A 20,625-nucleotide genomic window follows, 5' to 3' on the forward strand; every position below is an offset into this window, starting at 1 on the left:
TGGAGGTCAGATAGATGCCACGGCTACCATCCATCTGAAAGGAAAAGTGATCCCAGGGGCCGGGAGGCTGGCAGGGGCACAAGGCTTTTACACTGACTTGGGAGGGGCGGGTGGCCAGGCCCCGGATGTGTCATGTCATTGAGGTAGTGGGAAGCGGTCCTCAGCCCCATAGGGTGTGACCCCAGCAGGAGGGAACCCGTGGGGATGTGGGGCAGCAGAACACCCAACGCTTGGTGGTTGATGTCACCCGAACCGCAGCATCCTCCAGGGGATGGGTTTCTGCTGAAGGCGGCATGGTGATCCTGCAGCATCCTGATGGGATGAGAAAGGATGGTGGCAGGGCATCCTGCTGTCACCTTGGCAGGATGGCAGCACGGGGTGTGGCAGCGCCGCCTTGGGTTTATCTAATCCCTTCATCTAATCCCCGCTCAATTAATCTTGGCTGATCCCATTAATTGTTGCTCTGTGGCCATCGGGCCGCTCCTGCGATGGAGCTCTGCGGGGAGGGGATGCGTTGGGGACACGACAGCCACGTGAGAGCCTCCCTCCCTGCTTCCCACCCGCTGGACCGCTCCCAGCGGCGCCGGCCTTGCGTTATCGGATTTCTCTCGAAGGCAGCGGATTAGGCAGGCAGTGGCCCCAGGCACAGGGATTGGGCCGGGAGGGGATGGCAGCAAGGAAATGAAATGGACGGAGTTGCTCCGAGACAGAAAATGGAGCCCGGCGCCTTGGCGTGGCTCTGCGGTAGCTTGTTCTTTCCCTTTGGTCACATTTATTTTTTATATCCCTCGATCCAAGGAAGCAGCAGGATGGGGGATGCAGAGGCGTGTGTGCATCATGCTCACTGGGCCCAGGGTGCTGTTGGCAATGCACTGGAAATAGAGCTGAGAGCAGGTGCTGGGGCTTGGCATCCAGTGGGATGCAGTGAGTGGGGTTTTGGTAAGCCCAAGCACCCATGCACTCCTCCTGCAGGGATGCAGTGCACCTTTAACACGGGCAAAGCATTCCCCAAAGGCAGCACCACACTTGTCGTGCCTTCTGGCTGTGGATTTCTCACTGCACCACGCACATACCCACCCTTGGGCAGAGTATCGTGGATTTTGCATCCCCTTGGACTAACACCCAAAGGGTTTTAAAGCGGTGCCCTTCTCTCGGGACCGTCCTGTGGGTTTTCTTCTGCCCTTTCTTCGTTTTCCACAAACTGAGCTGTTCTTTTTCCATGTGAAAGCCCATCCTGTGTTCAGGGCCCAACACACCGCTCTGGCTTCTGACATCCGAGGAAGCGAAGTGGGACTGGCGCTCTTCCATTTGCACCTCCCTGGGGCGAGCATCCCAAGGCCCCTGCTACGTGCCTGGGAGCCACTGGGGCCCTGCTGGCAGGGTTGCCCTTTGCTGCTGAGAACATTGATTGCTGGCTTAGTGAGATGGAGCGGAAAATAGCTATTGAGTGCACAGGGCAGGGCAGCAGCCATCCGTGGGGCACTGAGAAACCGCAATGTTTTTGTGCAATGCCCTCCTCCCACTGTCTGCCCTCGAGTCAAAGGGTTTTCCTCCCTTCTGGGCTGGGGGCTGGAAGCTGCGTGGATGAGCACATGAAGGGCAAAGGGGTGCTCACTCCATGGGATCAGCACCTCGAGGTGAGACAGCTGTCCTGCCCCCAGCTGCAGGCGCCGTGTCCCCTTCCTTCCAATTGATGCTGCAGGTGGCTGGGTGATGCTCTTGGCTCATCTCGTCTCAGTGACGGATCGTTCCTCCGGCAGGGCCTAGAGGTGGGAGCTCCCCTAACTCCTCCTTCTCGCCCCACAGGACAGCTCCGTTAGCAGCACCCATCCCAGCCGGCGCCATGGCGGGAGCATCCGTCAAAGTGGCGGTGCGCGTGCGGCCCTTCAACTCCCGCGAGATGAGCCGGGAGTCCAAATGCATCATCCAGATGTCAGGAAGCACCACCAGTGAGTACGGCATCGTGAGCCCCCCGTGCACTGCGGGAGCGGGGTTTGCACGGCTTGCAGGGAGCAGAGCAGGGGTTGACACCATGCGATGGTGGGGAAACGGTGCCCTACATCCCTCCTCTTTGGCTCTGGAAGCATGCAGATGGGACAGCACCTAAAATAACTCCCAGCTCCCTGCGTCACTGGCAGAGCCGGTGCCAGCCACCCCCATGGCACACACCGCCAGCAAAGGACGCTGCAGCGTGACGTGTGGGGACGTCTGGCAGGTCCCGGTGTGGGCAGCGCAGCTCCCGCCGGCCCTTTGCTGACGGCGAGCTTTTCCTCGCCCGCGGCGTCAGGCGATGAATGAACAAAGCATGGGCTGATCCCACTGGGGGGGGGCTGTGTGGGGCCGCGCTGCTCCCGGAGTCGTGCTGAGCCCCTCTCGCCATTGGAGCGTGACGGCCTGGGGCAGCCCCTGCCCGGCAGCGAGGCCAAAGCTGAATGCGGTTGGTGGGGCGGAAGGTCCTCTCGCAGCCTCTCCCCCTCCCCAGGGTCAGCTGCAGAGCGGTGTAGCGGCGCGGCTCTGCGCTCTGCATAACTCATTCAGCAGAATTCATCGCGCCCTGCTGGGTGCAGGGCAGGGGGATGGGAGCGAAGGAGCCAGTCCTTCCCGCAGCCCTTGTTCCCCAATTTCCAGCCCCCCTCCCTCATACTTCTTGGCTCACGGTGACCAACCCTGCCTGCCAACACTGCTGCTTTGTTCCACTGCAGCATTGCCGCGGGGACCCCGGCCTCCTTCCCACAGCCCATTGCCATTCCTGAGGGCAGCGTGGCACCGAATGGCCACGGGCTGGGGCTGGAGGAGCCCTGCAGGCACTGCCGTCCACGGTGCTTTTCCAGGTGCTTCCCCACACTGATGTCTGCTCTCTGGAGCTTTATCCCAGCCTGAGGCCTGACATCTCTGTTGTCATGGCAAAACATGGGGCTTCAAAATACAGGGATTAATTTCATTCGGCTTTGTCCATTTCAGTACTTATATGTGGCAAAGATAAGCGACATCTCCAGATGCTCTCCTCCTCCCTCTTGCCCGTACCTGTTTCTCCCCATCATAGACTCATAGAGGTTGGAAAAGACCTCTGAGAATGTCCAGCACATCCATCCCCTCGGTGGCAAATAACCAGGGTGAAAAAAGGGGCATGGAGAGCATCTCAGCTTTGGGGATGGGACAGGATGGGAGACCCACAGAACCACAGTGCATTTCCCCATTTCCCAGCCACTGGCCATGCTGGGGCCGTGCCCCCCCCGCCAGCTGGGTATCTGCAGCTGGGACACACAGAGCTGCTTGGTGCCATCCCCGCTGCTCCCAGCCCTGCACCCGGCACTGACAGCACTGCGACATGCAGCATCCTTTCCGTGCCAGCTCCTTCTTGCTGCGGGTCTTGGTCCTGACCCCTCCTTTGTCACCTTTGTGGTGACAGGTCAAGGACACGCTGCCAATTCAGTATGGCAAAGCCCGTTCCCTAGCGACCCCGCTGTTCATGAGAAGACTTCATCATTAATTTAGGACCTGGGTTGTATTAAGCACAGCAGTGGTTGTGGTGTCCTCATGTTTGCACTGGGTGCTTTCTCGCCCCATTCCAAACTTGGAGCACTTGGGGTGATTGTGCCATGTGGGCAGAGCTGCAGGCACCTGCGTGGGGCAGGCGGATGGGCAATGGGATGGCGATGGGGCATCCCACCCTGGGGGAGATCCATTGGAATTTGGGCTGAAGAACCCAATGAAATTTGAGTTGCGGAACCCACTGGGATTGGGGTTGCAGAACCCACCATGGTTTGTGCAGCCCTCTCCCAGCTGCTCAGTAAGCTCCCAGCCCCACAGCAGTGACAGGGAGCACTGTGGTCCCACTGCCACCGCTGCATGCTGGCAGAGCTCTTCGTGGGGGCTGGGTGCCCCACGCTGGGGGCTGTTTCCCCCCCTCCCCACACAGCCCTGCGCATGTTGCAAGGGCATCTCAATGTCAGCGGCGATTGCTGAGCGCTGCGTCCCGTGACTGCCCTCCTGGTTTGGGTTTCTTCTGACGCATCTCTATGAGTGTCGGTTATTTCAGAAGAAAATAAAAAGCATCATAAACACTCCACGGGGTGGGGGAGGAAAAAAAAAAAAAAAAGAAAAAAAAAAGCGTCGAGCAAGTGAGAAAGAGAAGTGATGCAGTCTCTAATTTCCATGGCAACATCCTTTTCACCAGGGGATGGGAAAAAGCAGGCTCTTGTTTCTGCTGGCGGTTTAACACAGGGCATTAATCACCCTGCTGCTGCAGGGAGGATAAGGTACCAAAATAAAGCAGCGAGCAGGAGGGGGCTGGGAGCACTGCTCCAAGTCCCGGAGGGTGGCTGTAGGGGGTCGGGGCTGTGACCCTGAGCTGTCCCCACGGTGTAATGGGGCAGGAGGGAGCCCAATAGAGGGAGCCGCTCACCCGCATAAGGCTTTGCCCTCCTGCCTGTCCCCAGTTTCCATCCCAATGGAGATATAGAAGTGAGCCCATTGCAGCCCACTCGGCTGTGGGATGTGGTGCTGCCACCTGGTTTCATCACATCTCTCTCTGTCTGCCCCCAGCTATCCTGAACCCGAAGCAGCCCAAAGAGACACCCAAAAGCTTCAGCTTTGACTATTCCTACTGGTCCCACACCACGGTAAGCAGCAGGGGGCCCGAACCCAGCTGAAGTGGGATGCAGCAGGATGACCTCTTTCTCTGATTCCTTCTCTCCTTCCTCCTCTCCGCAGCCTGCAGACATCAATTATGCATCTCAGAAGCAGGTGTACCGTGACATCGGCGAGGAGATGTTGCAGCATGCCTTCGAAGGCTACAACGTCTGCATCTTTGCCTATGGGCAGACTGGTGCTGGCAAATCCTACACCATGATGGGGAAGCAGGAGAAGGACCAGCAAGGCATCATCCCACAGGTACTGCCTGGTGAATCGTAGAATCATTCAGGTTGGAAAAGACCCCTCAGAGTCCCAAGTCCAATCCCAGCCCACCTTACCGTGCCCACTGCCCACGTCCCTCAGTGCCACATCTCCACAGCTCTGACCGCCTCCAGGCATGGTGACTGCCCACCTCCCTGTGCAGCTGTGCAGTGCCTCACTGCTCTTTCTGAGAAGAAATCCTTCCTAATACCCAACCTGAAAAACTGCCTCACACCTGAGCAGGATGCCCAAGGAAGAAGTCAGAGGGAGGGACAAGCCGGGGAGATGATCTGTGGGTCATGGGGACTGCAGAGCATCCCTCTGCCTGGGGCTGAGCATCCCAACTCTTGTCTCTGCAGCTGTGTGAGGACCTCTTCTCCCGCATCAATGACACAACCAATGACAACATGTCCTACTCCGTGGAGGTAGGCACATCTCCTCCTGGGAGTGGGACGCTGCAGGCCCTGCGAGTTGGCCGTGTACCAACATCATTAATTCCAAGTGAAACTCAGAGCCCTGTGCATGCTGTCCCCAGGTGAGCTACATGGAGATCTACTGCGAGCGGGTGAGAGACCTCCTGAACCCCAAGAACAAGGGGAACCTGCGGGTGAGAGAGCACCCCCTCATGGGTCCCTATGTGGAGGACCTTTCCAAGCTGGCCGTGACCTCCTACAACGACATCCAGGACCTGATGGACTCGGGGAACAAGGCCCGGTGAGTGGGGTGAAGGAGAGCACTGGGACTTGAAGAGCTTGCAGGCACCTCTAGGGACATCAATATATTTGTGCATGGGCTGAAGTTGGCTGAAAAGCTTTCCCTGGTGCTGGGGGCAGGGTGAGAGGTTGGTTCCTCTCTGCTTCTTTAGAAAGGAGGCAAGATATGATCTGCCTTGACTGCACTGCCCCATAATTGTCCCCAGTATCACCGCTCTGGCATCCCCTGCGGAGTGTCATGCCTTCTGTCCTCTCCCCACAGCACGGTGGCTGCCACCAACATGAATGAGACCAGCAGTCGCTCGCACGCTGTCTTCAATATCATCTTCACCCAGAAGCGGCACGATGCCGAGACGGACATCACCACTGAGAAGGTGAGAGCAGAGCCCCTGGGAAACCCGAGAGGACACAGCGAGGGCTTTTTGTGCCACTGCTGGCCACGGAGAGCAACTGGGAAGGTGCTGGGTGTTGGGTACCGGTGTGTTGGACATGTGCCGAGCCTGCTACAGCTGTCAGCTCTGTCTCTGCCTGCAGGTCAGCAAAATCAGCCTGGTGGACCTGGCTGGCAGTGAGCGGGCTGACTCAACCGGCGCGAAGGGCACAAGGCTGAAGGTGAGTGTGGAATGGTGATGGTGCCAGGCCCCTCATCCCCAGGTGTTCCTTGTCCTTTTCCCACACACTGCACTGGACACTGACACTTTTTGAGTTGCCCAGTGCCAGGTCAAGCAGGATCCACAGGCTCCACTTGAGAGTTGCTGGTTGCCCAGTAAGACCAGCTGCTGTTTGCGCACCCTGCACCAGGGCTTCCCCATCCTCCTTGGCTGCTGGGCTTTAGCGCTGCTCTGAAACAGGGTCTAATGATTTGGGCTTTTCTCTCCATCAGGAAGGAGCAAACATCAACAAGTCCTTGACCACACTGGGAAAAGTCATCTCTGCTCTGGCTGAAATGGTAGGTAGCCTGAGCGTGGGTAAACAGCCCCATGGAGCACCCAAATTCCCATCTCTAAGGGAGGTTGGGCACCCAAGCTCTCAGATATGAAGCACCCAAGCTCCCATCTCCAAAGCAGATGCAGAACCTAGACTCCCAGCTCTCAGGGATGGGCAGATATGTCCCAACCTATCCTGCACTGCCCAGCCCCCGTGGCTGGAGCCAGCTCATCTGATAATACTGGCATGTTCTTGGGATCCCATGCTGGGTGAAGAGATGGGGAGCAGCTTACTGTCACCTCCCTCCCCCGCTCCTTTCTATTTGCAACAGAGCTAAACAATTTTTCTGCTTTCTTTGCAGGATTCGGGGCCAAATAAGGTGCGTGCTCTGATGGGGCTGGGTGGGTTTGTCTCTTGAGGAGTGGAAGTGGGTTGTGTGGTGGTATGAGTTGAGCCCTGTAGGGGTGAGACACTATGGATCCAATTTACGCTTCTCTTGTGGGTTAGGCCGATCCCTCAGCATCTTGGCCAATGCATGACTCTTGTTAGACACCTCCTAGTCCTTGCAGTGCATTTTGAAGGCGGGATCTGAACATTTCAGCAAAAAGGAGAGCAGGCAGTCTGACAGCCTGACCTTCTGCTCCCTCTCCCCAGAACAAGAAGAAAAAGAAGACAGATTTCATCCCATACCGGGACTCAGTGCTGACCTGGCTGCTAAGGGAGAACCTGGGTGAGGCTGCAAGGCTGCGAGGGGTCTGGGGGGTATGGCTTGGGGGGGACCACAGCTTACTGAAATGTTATGTCTGAACAGGAGGCAACTCCAGGACGGCCATGGTTGCTGCGCTCAGCCCTGCTGACATCAACTACGATGAGACGCTCAGCACATTAAGGTAGGCTTTGGCAGGAGGTCCGGGGTCGGGTAGATCTCCAAAGACCAGGTTTCCCTCGTGCTCTGCGTCCCTTCCCTTCAGCAGGGAGGAGGTGAGGGCTGCCTGCAGGCCCCTACAAGAGGGACAGTGCCCTGCCACGGGTCCTCTGGCCGAGCCACCCTTCTCAGGGCCCTGTCTCTCCCCAGATATGCCGACCGTGCCAAGCAGATCCGCTGCAATGCTGTCATCAACGAGGACCCCAACAACAAGCTGATCCGGGAGCTGAAGGACGAGGTGGCCCGCCTGCGTGACCTTCTCTATGCCCAGGGGCTCGGGGACATCATTGACAGTAGGTACCGCGCCGCGCACAGCCAGGCTCTGGGATCTTGTGGGGATGCTCCCAGAGCTGCCCCGTGTCCTGCTCCACACTCAGACCATCTCATTGCCCACCTCACTGTGAGGAATGGCACGTCCCCTCCTTGTCACCACCCTGCTGGGACATCTGTGACCAGCCCCGCATATGCCATTCCAGAGCCCTCCTCACCCCACAGTCTGTGTCCCACTGCCTGGGATGATGCTGGGGGCCCCAAGGCCTCTCCTCCCCGTGCTTTCAGGCTGTTGTCAATCCTACCTAGATGAACCCACTCTTGTTCTGTTTTCTTTGTCTTCTTCCCCCCGCTGTCTCTCTCTCTTAGCCCACCCTGCTGCGGGAGGATCCAAATGTGTGTATTGCCTGTCACTGGTACTCTGTGTTGCTTCTCTGCTTTGGGTAGGCTGTGCCAAGGAGCATTTGTGCAGCATGGGGAAGAGCTCCCACAGCTGCTCCCAGGGCGCTGGCAAAGGGCAAACTGGGCAGAGCCCAGTGCTCTCCCGCAGGAATGGTTGGCACAAGGGTATCCCTGCACTGCCATCGTGCCCTTCCCTCGTGCAGGGCACACTTAGTGCAGTGTGAGGTCCTGCAAATTCATCTGGTGGGACCTGGTGTTACAGTCACCGCAAGGACTCTTTTCCCCATGCTGTAACTATGCTTCTCCTTGCTGCTGCTGCTGCTGCTGCTGGGCTGATTGCTGCTTCTGGCACTGCTTCTGAAGGCATGGGCTCTGCTCCCAGGGCAAACCGGTGCCAGGCAGGCATGGTGTGATGTGGGTGGCCTTGGGACACCTCGGAGACTGGTTCTGCTGAGGATCATCCTGGGGACAGCAGAGGAACAGGGTGAATTCAAGGTGGAGACTTCACCAAGTAATGGGGCTTCTGTCCCCAAGCAGCCAGAGGGTGACACCATCTCTCCTGGTAGTGCCTGGGCAGACGGAACGGTTCTCTCCATAGAAGCTGGCTGGCTTCTAGAAGCAGGGAGGATTGGAGTGGCCAGCATCCCCGGAGAGGGGATGTTGACTCATGTGCACATGGATTGCACAGCAGCAGCAGCTGCAAGCATCCTGCTGGGAGATGAGACCAGCAGCTGGTGGTTGCTGATGCTTGAGGTGCTGGGCTGCAGTGAAGTCTGAACACAGGTCCCTACCTCCTTGTCCCCTTTGTAGGGTGGGGGCTCCTGGCTCTCCTTGCTTTCCCCAAATTCCCCTCGCTCCCAGCCCAGCTCATCTGGGGCTGTGGGGCAGGATTCTACATGTGCTTGGGCAAGGTGGTTTAGGCACCATGTCATCAAAAAGCATCCCCAGCAGCCCAGGAAGGGCTCCCAGACTGGTCCTGAGCTGCTTCTGACAGTGGCCCCAGTGCACTGCTGCTGGTCTGCTCTGCCAATGCTCTGCCTTTTTATTTCAATTTCTGCCTTTCTTCTTGCCACTCTTTTTTTTTTTTTTCCAACAGCTTTTCTCGTCTCTGTCTTCTTTCTCTCTCTCTTCCTTCTTCCTGTCCATGTGTCTTCCCCTGGCCCATCCCTCTCCTTCCCCACCCGTAGATGTGTCCGACTTTGAGAACAATAATGGCACTATTGGGACAGAGCTGATCCAACGCCATGACAATCTCTCCACAGTGACCAACGCAATTGCTGGCATCAGCCCCTCTTCCTCCCTGTCGGCTCTCTCCAGCCGCGCAGCCTCTGTTGCCAGCCTCCATGAGCGCATCATGTTTGCTCCAGGCAGCGAAGAAGCTATTGAAAGGCTCAAGGTAGGAGGCTGGCTTGTTGTACCCACTGTTTGCTGGGTGTAGAGAACGAGAGTTAAGAGCAGCAGCTGAGGGAAGTGGGGCTGTGCAATCTGGAGGATGCTGAATCCTAGCCTCGTCGCTCTACAGCCACTTGAAAGGAGAACGTGTCGGTCTCTTTGCCCAGGTGACAAGTGACAGGCCATGAGGAAACAGCCTCAGATTGTGCCAAGGAAGGTTCAGACTGGGTGTCAGGAGGAATATCTTCACAGAAGGGTGGTTAGGTGTTGGGCTGAGTCCCCACCCCTGGAGTTGTTGAGAAGCCATGTGGGGTAGCTCCAAGTGCTGTGGTCTAGTGATGAGACATGGTGGGTTGGGTTGGTGGTTGGACTTGGTGACCATGAATGCCTTTTCCAACTGAAATGTCTCTGTCATTGTGATTCTGTGGACCCGGAGCTGCCAGGTGCCCTGGGTGAGGAGTGGGATTGCTGTGGTGGGGCTGGGCTGGAACTGTTGTTGCTCTGTGAGATGCAGTGAGCGAATGCAGAGCCCATCAAAACCAGGCTGAAAGTGGGGCAGCTCCATGGCTGAGCCCAACCAAATGTCCAAAACGCTGAGCCTCCTTCACCCTACCAGGAAACAGAGAAGATCATTGCTGAGCTGAATGAAACGTGGGAGGAGAAGCTGCGCAGAACAGAGGCGATCCGGATGGAGAGGTGGGTGGATTGGGATGGGGGCAGTTTGGTGACTCCCATGGGCTCCAGCTTGCCTGGTGAGCACGAGGCATCCCCAGGGGGCACGCAGGGAGCAGTGCAGGGTGGCTGCCAGGGCTGTATTGACAGGCTCTGCTTCCTGCAGGGAAGCCTTGCTGGCCGAGATGGGGGTGGCCATGAGAGAGGACGGAGGTACCCTGGGTGTTTTCTCTCCAAAAAAGGTAGGATCCTCTAATTCTCCCTGCTAAGCGGGCAGGTGGTACCTATGCAGTTCCCTCCAAGCCTATCTGTGCCAGCCAGCCCCAGATATTTCCAGGGGGCTCTCAGAGATGTTAACTGTTAGCTGTGGAACCTGCAGTGCACATTTCGGTGCCAGCCCTGCTCTGTCTATATGCCACATGTTGCTGCAATAGAAGTGCACAGATAAATAGAAGAGCCATTCCCTGCCACAGAGCACATGGAAGAAACAGCGCCCATTCAAGAGACACCGTGGAGCCCCGGTGACAGTTGTGGTGTCAGGCTCTTGGTGTTGGCTGCTAACACCTGGGGCATTTGATATTGCTGTCAGCCTTCCTTGCTTGGAAACGGAGGCGCAGCAGTATTAAATAGCATTAAACAGCATCCCAGGAAGCATTTTCTGAGCAAAACGCTGGCCCTATCCCAAGCAGATCATCTGGCAGTGAGCCCTGCCAGTGCAGTGCTGCAGCTCCTCACCGCCACCCAAATACCTCATGGGACCCACGGGGTGAAGAGAGCAGGCTCTGCCCCCAGCCCCTGCTGGGACAGGTGGTGATGAGCACTTTGGGACCCTGATGTGGCTCTTGTGACAGTTTTCACACCACCATCTTTGTTTTTCACCTGCCTCAGCCGCTGCCCATTAGGCCCCCTGATGTGTGTGTGGGAAGCATGGGGGTGTATTCCCCAAAGCAGGTTGGTCCTCATGTGGCCTTGCCGTGGTGTTCTTGGTGCCAACCTTTTCTTCAGCTCTCTGATTTCTCCAGCTGCTGGTGAGGAATGCTAGCTCCAAAAGCGTGCAAAACATTCTGATTGTGAGCAAAGCACAGCCAGAGCTTGTTGCCCTGCTGTACACCATCACTGGGGTGACAATTTGTCCAAATCTTGCAAATCTGGAGCAAAATTGCAAACCAAAAGAGCCTCAGAGGATCTGGAGGGTATGTTATTCCTGCCAGCCACCATGGAGAACAGCCTGTGTTTCCCTTCACCTCCAGCTCTCCTGCCCTGTTTGCTGTGAGTCTCTTGCACCCATCCTGGTTTATCCAGCTGGGGACACCTCTGCATGCGGAGTGCCCACAGGCTGATAGGATATTTATCCTCCTCTTTCTGAGAAACTCAGAGCTTGTCCCGCTGACTGAAGGTGCAATTGCAGTAGCCTGCAGTGGGATGAGACAAGCAGAAATTCCCTCTCATCAAGTGCACAGTGGTCATGGCTTGTGGGAAGGAAATCATGGGAGGGAGCTGATAGGAGGAAGGACAGAGAGTGCAGACGTGGCCACCTCCATTTGAGGACTCCTTGTGCTGGGCCTTTTTGCATTCCAAATATTCCCAGCAGCCAGGGAAAAGCCACCAAGAACTCAACCCTTGGAAGAGCAAAATGAGGAGGCTTGGTGGAGGCTCACAATGGAGTCCAGCCCTGGTTTTGTTGGTACTAGGTTGGGTCAGGGTGGCCACAGGACTGGATGGTCATGGAGGCTGAAGGTTGAGGAGCTGGGGGTGAGCTAGGGTTTCACTGTACCCTGATGACTCCTTCTTGTGTCCCCCAGACGCCCCATTTGGTCAACCTAAATGAAGACCCGCTCATGTCTGAGTGCCTTCTCTACTACATCAAGGACGGGATAACCAGGTGAGGGCTGGGTCTGCTGAGCTTATATGAGCAGTACAGCCGCAATGGGTAACATGTTTGTCTGTGGCAATCTCATGAGAGATGTTAGTCCTGCTAGATGGTGCAAGTCCAGAGAGTACTTTTGAAGCCCAAAGTAGGATATTTTGGAGCTGATTTGAGGACAGATGCAGCTGGATTGAGCTGCCTTTTCCCCAATAGGGTTGGCCGGGAAGATGCAGAGAAGAGGCAGGACATTGTTCTCAGTGGGCACTTCATCAAGGAAGAGCACTGCCTTTTCCGCAGTGACACGAGGACCGGTGGTGAAGGTACTGATGTCCTGAGGGGCTCTGTGCCTCCGTCTGCCTGGGTTCATTCTGGGGTCCTGCCCTGGCTTGGGGCTTGATGTGAGGTTGGCCAAGCCATTGCTCATGGTGGGGATATGCCTGGAGGCCCAGGCTGCCCCTCCACCTGCCGCTTGTCACGCAGTGATTGTGACCCTGGAGCCTTGTGAAGGCGCTGACACCTACGTGAATGGCAAAAAGGTGACAGAGCCCAGCGTCCTGCGCTCAGGTGGGTCCCCAGGGGACGCTTCTGCCCACAGTTCCATGCACTGCGGCCATCCCTGCCACTTCACTCAAGCTCTCTGTCCCCGCCACAGGAAACCGGATCATCATGGGGAAGAGCCACGTGTTTCGCTTCAACCACCCTGAGCAGGCCCGGCAGGAGCGGGAGCGGACGCCCTGTGCTGAGACACCTGCTGAGCCCGTGGACTGGGCCTTCGCCCAGAGAGAGCTGCTGGAGAAGCAGGGCATCGACATGAAGCAGGAGATGGAGCAGAGGTGGGCACGTGGGGCTGTGAGGAGGGTGAGGGCAGGAGTCCAGCTTGGTCATCTCCATCTTCCCTGCTCCTTCCAGGCTTCAGGAGCTGGAGGACCAGTACCGGAGGGAGAGGGAGGAGGCAAATTACCTTCTGGAGCAGCAGCGGCTGGTAGGTGGCCAGGCTTTTTAGGCTGTCCCAGCACCACCATGCCTGGCAGCTGTTTGCATGAGGCAGCTTTGTGCATCTTGGAACGGTGACAAATCCGTCATCCCATCATTATTCCTGGGACTGCTTACCAATATGGACGTGGAGTGGGGAGAGAAGGGTGATGAAGATTGTATCCTGTGGATTGCATCGTTCTTCTCCCTGCTTCCCTTAGGACTACGAGAGCAAACTGGAGGCTCTGCAGAAGCAGATGGACTCTAGATATTACCCTGAAGCCAATGAGGAAGAAGAAGAACCTGAAGATGAAGGTGAGTGCTGAGTGACAAAGGAGAGATGGAAAAGTTTGGGTGGAAGGAGAGGATGAGCTGATGTTTCTGCAGATAGGTCTGGGAGGGGAGCTGGTGTGCTCCGAGCAGCCTCAACTTCACCTCCCTCCTCTCAGCCATTAGAGGAGATATTAATAAAAAACATCCAGAGAATTGGTAGGAGGAAGGATTTTAGAGTGAAAACCAAAAAACTCCATTGCGACATCTGGCTGCAGAGCCTCGGGGAGCCAGTATGAAGACACTGGGAGCAATTCTGCAATGAGTTTGCCCACTGCTGCTCTCCATGCCCTTCCACTCCTCCTTTTCTTCATGGCAAAGAAGGTGTCGCAGTGGGGCCTGGATGCCTTCCATGGGAAGAAAAGCAGTGCACCCAGACACCTCATTCTGCATCCTTCGCCCAGCCTCAGCACCAGGGTGTGTGTGGTGAGCATCCTTGTGTGTCCTTCCCACAGTGCAGTGGACAGAGCGAGAGTTCGAGCTCGCCCTCTGGGCCTTCAGGAAGTGGAAGTGGTACCAATTCACCTCCCTCCGTGACCTGCTCTGGGGCAATGCCATCTTCCTCAAGGAAGCCAACGCCATCAGTGTGGAGCTGAAGAAAAAGGTGGGTGCTGATTGCGAGTGGTGGGTCTCACCATCATGGTGTTGCTGGGTGCTTATTGCTTGGGTTTTTAGGGGACGTGATGTTGCTGCTTGCTGCCACAGCAAGGGAGCACAGACCTGTGTGCTGGCAGGGAGCTATGGGAAAAGAGCTCTAAGCAAGCGGCTCCAGCACATCCCTGTCATGCATCTGTGCATGTACCCACACAGCGATGTGGTGATGTCGAGAGCCCAGGCTGATGGCATTGTGGTCTTCGTGGCTGGATCACCATTCTTCTCTGCCTCCTTCCAGGTGCAGTTTCAGTTCGTCCTCCTGACAGATACGCTGTATTCACCTCTCCCTCCTGACCTGCTGCCTCCCGACGCCGCCAAGGACCGGGAGAAGCGGCCATTTCCCCGCACCATCGTGGCTGTGGAGGTGCAGGACCAGAAGAACGGGGCAACGCATTACTGGACCCTGGAGAAGCTCAGGTAGGAAGGGACGTCTGCACTGGGCAGGCTTGGCAAGAGGGCTCTGCTAGCCCCAGCCTGGTTTCTCACCACTGCCCCTCGTGTGCCCACATCTGCAGGCAGCGCCTGGACTTGATGCGCGAAATGTACGACCGTGCAGCAGAAGTGCCTTCGAGCGTCATTGAGGACTGCGACAACGTGGTGACCGGCGGAGATCCCTTCTATGACCGCTTCCCGTGGTTCAGGCTGGTTGGCAGGTGAGCGCTTTGGCTCCTTCGATGTGCAGCCTGGAGGCACGGCGTCCCCCCAGGGCAGAGCTGCTGCCAGGCAGAGCGGCCTATCACTGCCATGGCCCACACCACAGCCGGTCCCCTCCGGCCTCCTGTGGAGCAGTGCCACCAGGCAGGGGCTGTCAGCTGCCAGTGGAGCGCCGGTGCCGCCGTGCCCACCGCCTATGTGTGTGTGTGCACATCTGTAGGCGTCCGTGTCCAAGCGTCTGTCTGTGCCACCCGTGCCGTGCGTCTCCATGTGCTTCCTGCACGGTGCCGGCAGTGAGGACGGGTGGCCCAACAAGGACACATGGATGTGTGTGCCTTGGAGGCCTCACCTCGTGCCACAGCAGCACCGGCAGTGGGATTTCCCCGTGGTGGGGTGGTGGGATGTCCCCCAGCCTTGTGTTGTGTGTTCCGTCCCGCTGTGCTGTGCTGCCTGCAAAGCCAGCGCCGGGAATTCTCATGTTTGCACCAGTTTGTTGGGTCTCTCTTTTTTTCCCACATTTTCTAGCCGACAGCCATTGGTGGCTCCCTTTAGAGACGCACCGGATGGGCAAGTCTCTATTTCCTGACATCCCTTGGTTTGAGCAGAAAACAAACCAAGCCAAAAAAAAAAAAAAAAAAAAAAAAAAAAAAAAAACCAATAATTTGCAAAAAGCTCTATTCTTGCTCTCTCTGTTTGGAACAGCTGGTGTTAACCTGTCTTCTATCTTGTTGTACTAACCTTAGTTCAGATATCTCTGGCTGCAACAGCTCTCCTCTTTTCAACACATGCATGAGCGAGCGCATGGCTGATCTCACCCCCTCCCCTACCTTCTCGAACCCCGACTCCGACATCACCGAGCCTGCTGACGAGCAGCACGAGGGGCAGGAGGAGGAGGAGGAGGAGGAGGCGGAGGACCTGGAGGAAGACATCTTTCCGGAGTGCCCGCTGTGTGATGGCCGGGATCCGTTTTACGACCGCTCCCCCCTGTTCAGTTTAGTAGGAAGGTTGGTGAGGTTTTAGGAGAGCATGCTGGGAAGGAACTAGCTCTTTCGCATGAGGGAACTGCTTTCTGGCACGACCCCCACCTCCAGGGCGTCCCGTGGGCGCAGGGGTGGCCGTCGGGTCGGGGCCACCGAGGTAGGGCTGTGACAAACACAGCAGCAAGGGCACAGGGCGAGCGCGAGAGCCCAGCTTTGGGCAGCCCCCAAAAACATGAGATCTCCCTGAGTGCCGCAGGACCTGCACTCGGGTTTCCATTCCCAGGGGGCCCAGCTGTCCGTCATAGCGAGGACCACAGTGTGACACCACGAGTGTGAGGCTCTGTGCTTTTGTCCTGGTGGTGCTTCGGCCACAACTTTTGCAGCTGTCCCAGTGCAGCAGGGAAAAATGAGGCTGTGCCGGTCGCTGTGAACCCTGGCACCATCTGGTGGGACTCCAGGGGGAGCCATGTGAGTGAGATGAGCTTGGGATCAGCGGGGGGAGGAGAACTCTTTGGGAAGTGGAGTTTTCTCTGTCTGTGCCCCATGCACTGCTTGGGACCATCTCCACGGGCTGGTAGCTACAAGCACAGGGCATGCTCAGGAAGGGCACATAGGGACCCAAGCTGCAGGAATAGGAAGGGAAAAGAACCTTAATTTCTCCTCCCTGTATGCCAGGACAGTCCTGGGCTTGGTCACTCCTGACTTGGAGAAATCGGGTTGGGTTTCTGGGCTCCAACTGTGCCTTCAAACTGTCGCAATCCGCCCATCCCCAAAACGCCCTCGTGACACAGGCAGGATGATGCTGGCCCCCTGGCTTCACTGCAGAAGGCTTCCCAAGGGGACAAGGGATGTGTGCTCAGAGCAGGACTCGGAGCCCCCATTCCTGGGACCATGGGGGTCCACCCAAGGCAGAGCCCCCCACCGTGCTGGGGCTGCTTCTCCCTTACCGAGTCCAAGTCTGGGGTGCGAGCAGGAGATGGAGCGGCACAGGCAGAGAGGGAGGAGGTGGGGTAAGAGCCCTGCAGCCTCAGACCGAAAGAGCTGGGTTCTTCCACCCTTTTTTTTTTTCTTTTTTCCATAAACCAAAACCAAAACTCTTGGGGGCACCTCAAAACCAAACCCACCGACCTGCCAAGCAAACCTCTGCAGTCCCCCAGGTCATTCCCTCGGGCTCTCCCGACTTCTTTTGAGTCTGCCCCAGGTTTGGCTCCCCACGCAGCAGCTGTGCCGGCCACATTTCTTGTGAAGTGTGCTTTGATTGGTTTATGATTGGATCCTTGTCTTTGATTTCTTTCTTTCTTTCTTTTCAGTTTTTTGTTTTGGTTTTTTTTTTTTAAGTTGTTTTGGTTTGGTTTGGTTTTTGTTTTTTAGCTGCTGGCTCTCTCTCTCCAAAGCTTTAGCAAAAATTGGGGTTATTTCACTTTTGTCTTCCTTTGGAAAGGCTTTTCTTTGGTCTGAGCATGCCATCTTTGCACCTCACCAATCTTGTGGTTAGTGTCCCTGCCCTCCTTCCTCTAGTGACACACTTGTCCCCCTCCTCCCCATCCTCTTGTCCTTCCCTTCCCATCTTCCCCCCCCCTCCTCCATCCCCCGGATTCATCCTGATGGGCTGCCCACTGATTTTGGGGCAGGAGAATTGCTCATGGGCAGGCAGTCCCAAATCCATGCCTACCTGAGCCCTGGTGGCCAACAAGAAGAGCTGGGGAGAGATGCTCGGTGGGGGATTGCACTCTGTGACTCAACCCCTCTTGGAGTTGTTTTGGGTGGAAAAAGCCTCGGACTTTTGGGTGGAAGAAGCCTTGGCTTGAGGTTGGCCCGAGCTGCAGCAGCAGCAGGGAGAACCTCTGCACCTCTGCAAGGCTGAATCTTTGAACACAGGGCTGTGGCCTTTTCTGCAAGAGCCTTTCAGATGCCATTCGGATGCCTGTGAGGTTAGGAAACCAGCCACCTGGAGACATCTGCATTTGCCTTGGGGAGCCTCCTGAAGCTGATGTGTCCTGACTGTTGCCTTCAGGATCCCTACCCACAGGACACAAGGACATCACATTTCGAGACACATGGGAAAGTGGAAACAAGCCATCCCTGCTGAGGACATAAGTGCTAGAAGGACCTCTAAATGGTGGAAGGACCTCTATGGTGTGCTGGTCAGAAAGGACCAACATTTGTCACCAGCTCCCAGCTAGGGAGAGAGAGGCTGAGCCGGCCAGCTGTGAACTCAAGGAAGGCAGCAAGCGGAAGCCAAATGACTGAGGAATGCCACGTGCCTGTGCCCAGCCCGGATACCTGAGAAGGTCCCGGGGAGCTCAGCAGTCACACCGGAACCCCGCGGTGGCACCAGGCGGGACACGGCGTGGGGACACGTGCATGCCACCAGCCACACCTCACAGCATCCCCAGCCACCTCCAGCCACCGCCGCCCAGAGCAGGTTCACCTGCAGAGGCTCTGATGCCCAGGCCAGGACCTTCTCCTCCCCCCATCCTTTGTTCCCGCCAGCCTCTTCCTCCCTCCTTCCCTCCCTCCCTTCCCATCCTGTCCTCGCCTCGCCCGCCCCCCGTTGCCTCCGCAGCACCCCCAGCTCTCTCACGGCACCTCCTGCCCCCATCCTCCGGCTCGTCACCGCCAAGACAGTCCTCTGCCCAGCTTGCCCCCTCCCCAGGATGCGACGGCCGGAGAGACGCCGGCTCGCCCGCTCCCCGCCCCGCGCTGGCCCTGGCTGCCCCTCATGGCTTTGCTTTGCAGCGGTGACATGGGACATGGGACCTGGCCGCCGGCGGCCGCCACCCGCGCTCTGGGATGCTCGGGCAGAGGCGGTGACGGCGCTCCCGTGTTGCTTCTCTCCCCGGCAGGGCCTTCGTCTACCTCAGCAACCTGCTGTACCCCGTGCCCCTGGTGCACCGCGTGGCCATCGTCAGCGAGAAGGGCGAGGTGAAGGGCTTTCTGCGCGTGGCCGTCCAAGCCATCTCAGGTAGGGACTGGCCCTGGTGCTGCTTCGGCCTGCGTGTCCCCTAGCATCCCACCAACACCTCGCTGCTTTCCTCCTGCAGCCGACGAGGAAGCCCCAGACTACGGTTCTGGCGTGCGGCAGTCGGGGACAGCGAAGATCTCCTTTGACGATCAGCACTTCGAGAAGGTATGACCTCAGCGGGGACTGGGATGGGGTTGGCTGCAGAGACCACGGCGTCTCACCCTGTAGGATGGTGCCCAGCTGCTCTGCCTTGGGTACCACCTGGGCCGGGCACAGCCCCTCGAGGAGCTGTGTCTCTGGGCTGGGGCTGCCCTCCTTTTGGTGCTGCAGTGGTGGCAGCTCCCTCAGCCCCATTCCTCCATCGCCCTCCAGTTCCAGTCCGAGTCCTGCCCTGCTGTAGGCATGTCTCGCTCGGGGACCTCCCAGGAGGAGCTGCGCATCGTTGAGGGCCAGGGGCAGATGAGTGACTTGGGGCCCTCCGCCGATGAAGTCAACAACAACACCTGTGCCGGTGAGCAGCACCCAGCAGGGCGTCTGAGCACAGAAAGCCCACGTCCCCAGCAGCAGCTCAGCATCAGCACAATTCCTCCTGCTGAGGGCTCTCCTTTCCCTGCAGTGACCCCAGAGGACCTTCTCCTGGACAGCCCGGAGAAGTCCACGATGGATGGGCCTCTGGAGGCAGCTCTGGACCACCTGAAGCTGGGCAGCATCTTCACGTTTCGAGTGACCGTCCTGCAAGCCTCCAGCATCTCAGCAGAATATGCGGATATCTTTTGCCAGTTCAAGTAAGATCATGGTGACCCCCCCAGGCTGTCGTGTCCCTCTATGCTCTGGCCTTCACCTCCCTTGGTTGCCCCAAAGCAGGGATAGTGTTGCAAGCTTCATCCCACATTCTGCTTCCATTCCATCCAAGTCTTTCATGGAAGCAAAACCAAAAGATGTGGGATGAGCCTCTGTCTCTGCCTGGACACATATTTGGTCACTGGAAAAAGCAAGGGAGTGTTTCACAGGCACTGAGGGCTGCAGATCAGGGTGGCGTGTCTTTCTATGCCAGCCCTGCCCAGGTGGCAGCGCAGGCTAAGTTCCTGTCCTCTCTCCCACTCCTGCTCCTCTGTGCTGCCCTGCAGTCCCCACATGACTTCCCTTCCCTTTGCAGCTTCATCCATCGCCACGATGAGGCCTTTTCAACGGAGCCCTTGAAGAACACAGGGCGAGGGCCACCACTGGGTTTCTACCATGTCCAAAATGTGAGCACCTTCCCCTCTGGCACCCCCCTCACCCGCACAGCTGCCAGTGCCCATCCCTAGAGCAGCACCTTCCTTCTGCCTGCTTTCTCAGCACATCACATTCCTTTCCAAACAAGACAGTGTGCTCAAGTGCTCTTTCTCTTTCTCAGATTGCTGTGGAGGTGACCAAGTCCTTCATCGAATACATCAAGAGCCAGCCGATTGTATTTGAGGTGTTTGGGCACTACCAACAACACCCCTTCCCACCCCTCTGCAAGGACGTCCTTAGGTAGGTGTGTGTGGATCACGTGTGGCTTATTGTGCCTTCCCCTGGTGCCACAAGGCCAGGCTGGAACAGCACTCCTGGCTCCAAGGGTACATGGCGGTGGGTGGCCCCAGGTTGGGACCAGTTTCTGCCACGGTGGCTTTTATCTACACCTGTTTTCTCTGCAGCCCGCTGAGGCCATCCCGGCGCCACTTCCCACGGGTGATGCCACTTTCCAAGCCAGGTAGGGGATGATGTCCTGCTCCTCTCCCACGGTCCCCAGGTCGCAGAGCACATTCCCCACTATGCCCCGCTCCCAGTGCCCTGTGCCACATGCCTGCAAGAGCAGGGCTGGATGGCAGAATCTCAGAGACATCACCAAATGTGTCGTGCTCCAGAGCACCCGGAGGCCCTTTGGCACCTGCTCACTCCGTGTTTGGCTGACGCAAACCCCTTTGCAAGCATCTTTTCCCCCTGCTCTCATGGCAGCCCCGCAGCATCCCTCCCTTGTGCCA

The 20,625-nt window shown here is 57.4% G+C and overlaps 1 protein-coding gene across 4 annotated transcripts in view; it reads left to right on the plus strand.

Moving 5' to 3' along the window:
- Positions 1 to 20,625, plus strand: part of KIF1A (kinesin family member 1A) — a 34,631-nt gene that overhangs the window by 3,385 nt on the left and 10,621 nt on the right. For 2 of the 4 annotated variants that reach the window (XM_042820700.1, XM_042820702.1), the window contains exons 2-33: positions 1,807 to 1,949; positions 4,546 to 4,622; positions 4,714 to 4,893; positions 5,256 to 5,321; positions 5,432 to 5,610; positions 5,872 to 5,983; positions 6,144 to 6,221; positions 6,493 to 6,558; positions 6,898 to 6,915; positions 7,191 to 7,266; positions 7,348 to 7,426; positions 7,612 to 7,754; positions 9,396 to 9,529; positions 10,142 to 10,221; positions 10,364 to 10,439; positions 12,000 to 12,079; positions 12,278 to 12,384; positions 12,545 to 12,628; positions 12,717 to 12,897; positions 12,974 to 13,046; positions 13,258 to 13,351; positions 13,822 to 13,970; positions 14,259 to 14,437; positions 14,536 to 14,673; positions 15,418 to 15,678; positions 18,501 to 18,619; positions 18,699 to 18,784; positions 18,992 to 19,130; positions 19,236 to 19,404; positions 19,776 to 19,866; positions 20,016 to 20,134; positions 20,299 to 20,354. In XM_042820700.1, coding sequence (XP_042676634.1) covers positions 1,844 to 1,949; positions 4,546 to 4,622; positions 4,714 to 4,893; positions 5,256 to 5,321; positions 5,432 to 5,610; positions 5,872 to 5,983; positions 6,144 to 6,221; positions 6,493 to 6,558; positions 6,898 to 6,915; positions 7,191 to 7,266; positions 7,348 to 7,426; positions 7,612 to 7,754; positions 9,396 to 9,529; positions 10,142 to 10,221; positions 10,364 to 10,439; positions 12,000 to 12,079; positions 12,278 to 12,384; positions 12,545 to 12,628; positions 12,717 to 12,897; positions 12,974 to 13,046; positions 13,258 to 13,351; positions 13,822 to 13,970; positions 14,259 to 14,437; positions 14,536 to 14,673; positions 15,418 to 15,678; positions 18,501 to 18,619; positions 18,699 to 18,784; positions 18,992 to 19,130; positions 19,236 to 19,404; positions 19,776 to 19,866; positions 20,016 to 20,134; positions 20,299 to 20,354 — 3,595 coding nt within the window. In that variant the 5' untranslated portion in view covers positions 1,807 to 1,843. The remainder of the gene's footprint in view (positions 1 to 1,806; positions 1,950 to 4,545; positions 4,623 to 4,713; positions 4,894 to 5,255; positions 5,322 to 5,431; positions 5,611 to 5,871; positions 5,984 to 6,143; positions 6,222 to 6,492; positions 6,559 to 6,897; positions 6,916 to 7,190; positions 7,267 to 7,347; positions 7,427 to 7,611; positions 7,755 to 9,395; positions 9,530 to 10,141; positions 10,222 to 10,363; positions 10,440 to 11,999; positions 12,080 to 12,277; positions 12,385 to 12,544; positions 12,629 to 12,716; positions 12,898 to 12,973; positions 13,047 to 13,257; positions 13,352 to 13,821; positions 13,971 to 14,258; positions 14,438 to 14,535; positions 14,674 to 15,417; positions 15,679 to 18,500; positions 18,620 to 18,698; positions 18,785 to 18,991; positions 19,131 to 19,235; positions 19,405 to 19,775; positions 19,867 to 20,015; positions 20,135 to 20,298; positions 20,355 to 20,625) is intronic. The other 2 variants (XM_042820701.1, XM_042820703.1) reach the window with 1 other exon arrangement.

The sequence above is a fragment of the Centrocercus urophasianus genome, unplaced genomic scaffold, assembly GCF_019232065.1.
Source record: "Centrocercus urophasianus isolate 14NV4802_14NV808 unplaced genomic scaffold, USGS_Curo_1.0 seq_19, whole genome shotgun sequence".
In the NCBI taxonomy this organism is placed as follows: domain Eukaryota; kingdom Metazoa; phylum Chordata; class Aves; order Galliformes; family Phasianidae; genus Centrocercus; species Centrocercus urophasianus.